The 8,943-nt window shown below is 35.0% G+C and overlaps 1 protein-coding gene and 1 long non-coding RNA gene across 2 annotated transcripts; one reads left to right on the top strand and one right to left on the bottom strand.

The window, feature by feature from the left end:
* Positions 1-3,018: 3,018 nt before the first annotated feature.
* LOC113289658 lies at positions 3,019-5,088 on the top strand. The gene is made up of 2 exons (XM_026538985.1): positions 3,019-3,426; positions 4,698-5,088. Exons 1-2 carry the CDS (start codon positions 3,247-3,249, stop codon positions 4,869-4,871), a joined length of 354 nt encoding a protein of 117 aa, XP_026394770.1. The 5' UTR covers positions 3,019-3,246; the 3' UTR covers positions 4,872-5,088.
* Positions 5,089-5,466: 378 nt separating this feature from the next.
* LOC113289659 lies at positions 5,467-7,424 on the bottom strand. The gene is made up of 6 exons (XR_003331081.1): positions 7,294-7,424; positions 7,109-7,202; positions 6,908-7,025; positions 6,770-6,831; positions 6,203-6,266; positions 5,467-6,077 (listed from the first exon to the last, which is right to left on the bottom strand). It is a non-coding gene; the product is annotated as an uncharacterized LOC113289659 (long non-coding RNA).
* Between the last annotated feature and the right edge of the window lie 1,519 nt (positions 7,425-8,943).

Genomic DNA, 8,943 nt, shown 5'->3' with positions numbered 1-8,943 from the left:
AGAAAAGCCATGGATCCTGTGTAGGTGAGCATATAGGTTTTAATAGTGTATAATCTCTAGGAATTCAATCTCATGAATACCGCGACTAGATTTAATTGATCCATTGCTCTATACTACCATACAATATGTCTAGGAGGGTTCAGATATGATGTGATCATCATCATACATTGTTCTGGGTTGGTTCAGACACCATAGATGAATTCTGAAATCAATAAAAATGTACTGAGTCTTTCAGCTTTAATCATGAAATACGTATAATATTAAAAGTTCTGCCTCAGAAACCCGAATATTGCTATTATACATTATCACCGCCATGATATTACAGAACTGCGATTCACCCCTTGTAAAGATACAAACTTCATGATTCTGATACTGATTATAGATACATGATTTCTGATGTGATTTTACGAATATGACGTTTGTCAAAAATTTACCATCAACAAGGGGGTCAAAAGATGACAAAATCAGGTCATCAAATAACAATCAACGAAACCCCTTATCCTAGTAATTTTGTTAATGGTCGAATGCCCTGGATTAGTTAATGTTAGTGATTAGATATTAACTAAACTAAGTAAGGATGATGATTATATTAGACTAATAATTTGATTTATAGTTAGTGTTTCGAAATCAAAAATAATAATAAAAAAAAAAGATTGATTTTTTTTTTCTTCTGAAAATTGAACATACGGATGGGTTTCCAAAAACTAAACAAAAAACAGAACAAATACAAATAAAAATAAAAATCGCCTTTTCCTTTTCTTCATATTCTTCTCCTCTATCTCTTCATCTTCCTCATGCTTCTTCTTCAAAGAAGATTAGTCATACGTTTTCATCCAGTAATGACTTCAATAAGGTAAGAAATAAAAAACACACCCTTTTTTGGTGCTTTTGATTTCATGAATAGGTTAAATTTGATTAAATTAGGGTTTTAAAAATTAGCTTCTAAATTGCCTATGGTTGAGAAATCAATATTTCTCTACCATAAACGATTTCTACAGTTGAGAATATATGAACTCCCACCGTATATAATTTTACAGTTAGGTTTCTAAGCGTATGCTAAGTTTTATTAAAAAACTTTCAAAACATTCCCAACTGTAAGTTACCCTGATTTTGTCCACAGTTGGGAAAATATGAAATCTCAACCATATACGTTTAAGTTAATTATTAAAAGGTGATTAGGTTAGTTATTAAAGAATATTTTTGTATTTTTGTTATATATTAGGTCCTCCTCTATATAAATTTGAGAATTTGAACCCAGATGAGCCCTCAAAACAAAATCCTTGGAGCCTCTATATTAGGTTTCTTTCCAAATGATCAACTTGAGACAAAAATAGTTCATGAATAATAAGTTTTTTGTTTAACCAAGATTGTTAAGGATCTGAGAACATCCGTTACTTGAATCAAAATTTGAAATATTTATCAAGAGAAGCTTGACTCGAAAGTTCTTCTTTGCAATACTAAATATACTAAAATCACACGACATAGTCCAAAAGATAGAATGGTAAATGCCGTGAGTAACTAAGATGGTTCAGTTTTCACATATATACTTCTTTGTCGATGAAGTTATCGCAAATGCCTTCGTTTGTTCTTCAGTCTTTAATTTTCGAGAGTTACTCAGTGATGTATGATACTCGCCATACTGAAATTTTAATCGGAGACTTGACTTTATTATACTATAAATCAAGATATAGTTTTGTGCATCTAACATTGACAACAAACTTGAGATATCATAACCTACGAGTTCGACCTATCAATGCTCTAACAGTTGCTGCTATGTCAACATCTATAACATACTTTAAAGTCAAAGGACCCTTCCCTTTGCCTATACTAGGTTCCTTTTCTTCTCCAATATTGTCATCATATGGAACTCAAACTCAAATCAGGTTTGATTAAAAGAATTAGAGCTAGACCGTCTGTTGGAACTGAAATCAGATATGACCAAATTTCAAGAACCATATTATTGGGGATGCAGAAACTGAACTTCGAGGGATGCATGGGATTCAAAAATCCTAAATATGGATAGGGGAGCCTAATATGTTGCAAAATTGAACAATACCCTTACTCCATAGATAAACATAAATCTAACAACAAATCGTTTTTTTAAAATAAAATAAAAATAAATCTATTATTCTTTTCCTTCTTTTCTCCTTCATAATTCATGACGAACATGATGAACTCAAAATAAAAATAAATGATAGATGGATGGATGGATAAATCAAGACGGTTAAATACCTCAACAACCAGATAATCTTTCATCATAATTTTTATTAAAAATCGGCACACCCACTAATTTTTGTTGTTGTTGTTTTTGATTATTTAAATACGTTAGAATGATCAAAGTAGGATTCAATATCAGTCTCAAGAACTATTTACTGTTAGAAATAGCTGAAATCCTAGCCTTAAACACTCCCTACGACTAGGAGTTCATTTGTTCTTGACTGTAAGTAGTTCATCTACGGTTAGGAATCCATCATAGACTAGACTTTCATTTTTGTTTATTGCTGGAAAACGATGAATTCCTGTTTATCTGATATTTTACTGCTAGGTTACTAGGCTAAGAAATGATGAATTCCTAGTTGTAAATGAACTACTTATGACAATGAATTTGTCATTCTGATACATAAACCATTTACGACAATGAATTCGTCATTCTGATACATAAACCAATAATATTTTGTTACTTACGGTCAAGAAATAATCAATTCATAATCATTGGTGACATGGAAAAATACAAAATTTTCATGACACGGTTTCTAGATGCATGGAGTGTTAATCCATTCGGTCAGCACAAATTATTCAAGACAATTTAGCTATGTATTAGGATAAGGGGTTATAAAGATTACTACTTCATGACTTTATTTTGTCATCTTATCAGTCCTGAAAAGAGTCAAAAACATCCCCTCGATCCCGGGTTCAATTTAAAGGAGTCGGCAGTTTTGTTTGGTGCTGTAACTATACAGCAGTCAAGAAGCGTTGGGTCGTAACAAACTATCGCGGGGTTGGAAGAAGTTGTGGGACTTGATTCAAGTGAGAACAAGAAAGAAAGAGAGGAGGGAATCAAAAAAAAATTGGTTCACCTCTTCTTCTCTATTTCTCTTTCATCTGGATTCGTCGCTCTACTTTGCACACTTTTGATTGATTGCCTTGAAATTGAGTTTTTGAATCTTCTTCTTCTCGGTATTTGCAGAAAACAGAACCCTAACTATCATGGTGGATATTGAGTTGTGAAGATTGAAAAAAAGAAGTATGTCTTTGAGAATAAAAAGTGTGGTAGATAAGTTTGTTAAAGAACTACAAGAAGCATTAGATGCAGATATAAAAGATAGAGTTATGAAAGAAAGAGAGATGCAAAGTTATATTGAAGAAAGAGAAAGAGAAGTTGCTGAAAGAGAAGCTGCTTGGAAAGCTGAATTATCTCGTCGTGAGGTTAGTATAAACCCTAATAAACCCCTCATTTCTTATCAATTGATTTTTTTTTTTTGAATTTAAATCATTTTTTTTTGAGTGCTCTTTTTTTGTTGAAATTTTGAGGGTTAAGTATTGATTCCTTTTAGTTATGCTGATTGATCTTCAATGGGATTATGATTCATGAACCCGAGAACTATTGGAGTGTTGACATCCTAAATGGGGATTTAGATGAGGCTAATTGGCATATTTGTAGGATCTCAGCCATCCTAAGTCACTGACCTGATCATTTTTGTATGACATCATTGGCATGGATGTCACTAGTTATCCAAGTGAAAAATGAAAAGTAACGATTCCAGAAACATCTCATGTCACGCTGAATGCTTACTGTTTGTAGCTTGAACAATAGAATCTGATGAAAGACTGAGGTTAACTAAAAAACTGACCAGTAAAAGTTGAAGAAACAATGTAAGAGAAGTCTTGGCCAGCTGCAAGGGTTGTTGGTGCCCTTGTAATGAGCCTCCATAATCTTAATTACTCCATCTCCTGTATTTTCTCTCTACACTTTCTTTTGAACTTTTATTTTCATGTTGTTTTTAGTTCTATTATGGTTATTCCTCAAAAGCAAAAATAATGGTTCTGTAGGAGTCGAAACACAGTTGTTGCTTTGTCAGCAAGGTCATGGTTCTAGGTTTCGTGATTGGTATCAAGAGGTTTATCAATTCACAGTCATGTATGTCTAACTTATCATTCTATTGGGAATGACAGTTGTATTACTGGTTAAAACATCCAAATTTTAGCCATTTAAGTTTGACACCCATCAACTAAAGTTGTATACCATATAGTTGGTTGTACAGTACAATCGTGTATCCATGTTAGATATGTTTCGCCTGTGTATTCAGTCATGGCGTTCCTTTTATATTTGTTTTACTGATCAAGTTTGGTTAAGGGGCTCCGTTTCTGTTATCAGCGATATTAGCTTGAGACTTTACCTAGCAACTGAATTATGAAAACATATGCCTAGAGACACTCTCTTTCTTTTTCCGACCTTGACACACTTTTCTTCTTTTTTTCAACCTTGACAAACTCACAAACATAGTAGCTAGGTCTGTCTTACTGTGATATTCTAAGCTGTAGTTAACTTAAGATTGCCACTGGCTCTTGATTGGGCAATTCACATGTTTTTCTCGTGTTGCAGTATATGTAAAATTCTCTGTTTTTAGTAGTGTTGTTGCTGCACTACATCTAAATGCTAATGATGTGTGGATATCTTGGACTTTATTACGTTACAGGCTGAGATTGCCCGACAAGAGGCAAGACTGAAAATGGAAAAGGAAAACCTAGAGAAAGAGAAGAGTGTACTAATGGGCACTGCATCAAATCAAGATAACCAGGATGGAGCTCTAGAAATCACAGTCAGTGGTGAGAAGTACCGCTGCCTCAGGTTTGCTAAGGCAAAGAAATGAGGAGTTGGCTCGAATAACATGCAATGACAAAAAGAGTGGAATTTCAAATCTCTCATAGAAGTATTATATTGTTAGCTTGTTTAATAACTACAGGATGCTATGGATATTAGGGAAGATAAAAGATTCAAAGAAGTTTAGTTTATAGACACAGTGTCATTTGATTATTTGTTGGATCTTAAAAATAAAAAATGTATGTAGTTTGTTCTGTTACTGTTTATAGGCGGATGGATGTGAGAAGACAATTTCGCTACTGTGAGAGAGTACAACCAGAAAACATTTTTTTCCCAAAAAGATACCAAACTAGTGCAGTTAGCAACATGAAAACATCAATTTAGCACACCAGTACACAGCTACATATTTTAACACACAAATTGATGTTTTATACTTGTAACCATTGGAGCAAGAGAGGTCTGCCTGCCCTGGATGACATGTTTGGTCTTCTATAATAATTCATAACTGTGTTTCAAGACCGACCGCTAGAGCATGCGGATCCAATTACAGTACAATGCGGCATGTAAGATCTTAGTCAGTAGATTTTTGGTGTGAAAACGAAATTTAGAGATTTGGAAAATCTATTTAGTATTATAAGAATGCTACCACCAAAGAGTCTGAACATGATCCAAGATTGGAAAGTGGATTCCAGTTGAAAACAAAAATTACTTACAAGAATAGGTATGATGAGACATGTTGCAGAAAGATATAAACATACTGATACATGACGAGTATTTCACAGAAAAAATGCACGTAGTAACAACCGAGATTTATTAGGCTTGAATTCCACCGCTGAGTTTTATCAGGCATTACTTCTAAGTTCTTCCTCAACAAATGTATAATCACCAGCACAAGATGAAGACAGCGATAGATTCACTTAAAACCAGCAGTTCCTCTAGATATGGAAGACTACTTAACACCGCATCTTCTGAAACAACTCTACAAGTGAATTACAGGATGAATCCGTACAATGGAAGACTCAGCTTTCACCTTGACGTACTATTTATCATGTTTATTGTATACCACTGTCGCTATTTAAAGTTTATGCGTATTATTGACACAAATCCCATTTGAAAGACTAGTAGAAGAAGGCACCGAGAATCCAGTTTTAGATGCCACAGATTGTTGTAGCTTCTGCTGCACCAGACTTGTCATACTTCTGCTGTAACTTTGTTTAGAGATGCAAGTCTCCACCTGACAAATTTTTCCTGAGTACTGTATGACCAAAGAAACATAGAGTACTTTCAGATTATTTACATGCCAGTGATTGTTGTGAATACGAAATCATAGCTGGCAAATACTGTCTAATTTTGAACTTCAGGTTATGGAAGGAGACTCACTACTCTTATTTACTAGCTCTCCCCCAATGACATCAAAATATTCCCTATGGCGAGTATACTCCATCTGAAGAAAAAGTTGGAAAGGTTTACTGTTTAAGCATATGCATAAGCAATAGTCATGACTCAAAGCATCACTGATTCAACATTCAAGAAACGAAAAAATATTCCGTAAAATTTGATTAAGAGTAAATATTCTACATTGTCCTAGATAGTGCGAGTTTGAGCCAACTTTGGAACTCATGTTACTAAATGCAGGTTTTGGCGCTCCTTAATTACTGGTACATTCAGAGGAATGCGCCAGTCACCAACAAGCTATCGCCTAATCTAGGCTCCGGGTACTATTCATCTAGATGCCAATCTACAGCATTAGCACAGTCTTGTTATATGGGAAATCAAGCTTACTACTCTACTAAAACTCCAACAATAGAAGGTTCACATAAAAGTAGTGTCAATCAAAACATAGTGAACCGAAAGGCGTGCAATTAAATACCGCAAATTGACCAGTCTTGCACCATCTAAAGCATGCTAGTAACATACAGAAATTGACCAAAGTCATGAGATGCTTACTTCAAAGAACACTTCATCGTAGTCCTGAGAGCAAATCTACTTCCACATAAAATACCTTATGCCTGTTCAGAACAATTAACTCAGAAACAAAATTAAGCTTAACAAACATGATCATGTACACCAGCAGATAAAACTTACTCCTCAGCCCTCTCCTCAATTGCTTTCATTAACATCAGAAACATTTCTGCTCTCAGGTAATGTATCTCATTTATAGCGCAATGCCTTTCCGCACCTTCTCCTGTATTATATGCAGAGACTACAAAAAAACAAAAAAACACCCATTAATCAAGAACCGAGTGAAGTTTGATATATCAAGAACCCAAACTAAGAATTACTTACTGAAACCAGTAATTCGATTGCCAGGAGATACACAAACAAGAGAGTACTCGGGGAATTCCGTCATGATGGACATCAAATCTCTCAAAGGTGCCATCTACAACAACATAATTCAATGATCAGTTGGAAATTCATTCACTGATTGATTAAAATGAAAAATAATAAGATTGAAGAAAAGAAATTCTTACAACTGTCTGACCAATCGTCAGAGGGGTTAATTCAAGAAGATCCTCACAGCGCACCTCTCGAATAGTGAACAGTATAGAAACTAGTTTGTGTCATATCAACCACAGCTTCTCCCACAATATCTCAGTGCTTGTGATAAAATAATCCAATGAGACAAAGCATGAGCCACATAATTATAAAGACGTAGTTGAAAAGTAAGAATACGACAAAATAAAAGGGAAATTTCTTTGAAAATAGCATCCGTGCTTTGATCACCGTCAAACAGACCAGCAAAAAATTGGTTGATCAAGTCTTTTGTATCACTCTCAGTGACGATATGAGTGAGTTTTTACTCCACAACTTTCTTGAGAACAACCCATATTGCTCTACCTTCAGCTTCAGCCGCAGAGTGAACATCAAAAACAAGTGCATCACAAAGGTTTTGTTACAGAAATCTTTCATCACATATCCTGCACCATTTTCCAGATATAGATCATCAAAGGCGCAACATTATATTTTATTCAACTAGCAGGGGGAGGAATCCGTCTATCACATCTACTAGAAGGTATCTGGATTATAGGTTTTCTAGTCAGTAACATGGCCATAACTCTATTGATAACAGCTGCGTGGTTTGTTTGTTTTTTTATCATTGAAAACCAGATTATTCCTACTACTCCAAATAGATCAATGGATTACATCAAAGAGGCAATGGTAATCACCAAGAAGTTAATACTAGGATCAACTAGGAAGTACAAAAGCCAATCAATAAAAGACCAATTTTGAAAAGAAGAAGTGTTCACACAAAGAGAAGAAAGACACCCAAACATGACTTGCAAAAGGACAAAGAACAAGAGCATGCATAATAGATTCATGGGGATCAGAGCATATAGTACAGTCAACAAAAGCCATGGGCATTCTTATGTGAAGCAAGTTTCCAGCTGGTAAGGCATTCCTAACAGCTTTCCAAACAAACATCTGAATACAATGCGGTACTCTAAATTTCCAAATGCACTTCCAAAGTTTACTACAAGGGGAGAGTCTAGACCCTCTAATTCCCAAGTAGGCAGGTTTTCTTCGACATCTGCCATTATTCGAAAGCTCCCAAGTCCTCCTATCAGGAGTGCACAACTAGCTTAAAAGAATAGTGATAATCTTCTCAACAAAAGCATTATCAAAGTGGGTATTGAGTCTAGTAATATCCCAAGATCTAGTTTCATGGTTAATAAAGTAAGAGCCTTTAACACTAGGGTCCAGGGAACCAAAGGATTAGGGTTAGCATATCCAAGGCCAGGAATCTACTTATCATACCAAGGCTCTATAAACTTGCCATCCCCAACAATCTAAGAAATGAATGGCTTGATGAGCTCTTTGGTAATATCCAGATATCTCCAAGTCCAAGAGCAATTACTAGGGTATTTAGCATTTAGAAAATCAGTTGTACAGAAATACCTTGCTTTAAGAGTAAGGCCAAGCAAGCAAGTAGGATTTTCAATGATTTTCCAAGCATTTCTAGCTAACATGGCCAGATTATTCAATTCATCTTTTTTAAAGATTAGACCACCTTCAGACTTTAAAGAGCATAAAATATCCCATCCAAGAAGATAAAGTTTTCAGTCCTTAGGGTCTAGAGTTTTCCCCCACCAAGACTTGCAAAGGTGAGAGTCCATTTTCCT

This window comes from Papaver somniferum, chromosome 6 (genome assembly GCF_003573695.1).
Source record: "Papaver somniferum cultivar HN1 chromosome 6, ASM357369v1, whole genome shotgun sequence".
NCBI lineage: Eukaryota > Viridiplantae > Streptophyta > Magnoliopsida > Ranunculales > Papaveraceae > Papaver > Papaver somniferum.
The sequence above is the reverse complement of the archived record's forward strand: the minus strand, read 5'-3'. Positions and strand labels throughout refer to the sequence as shown.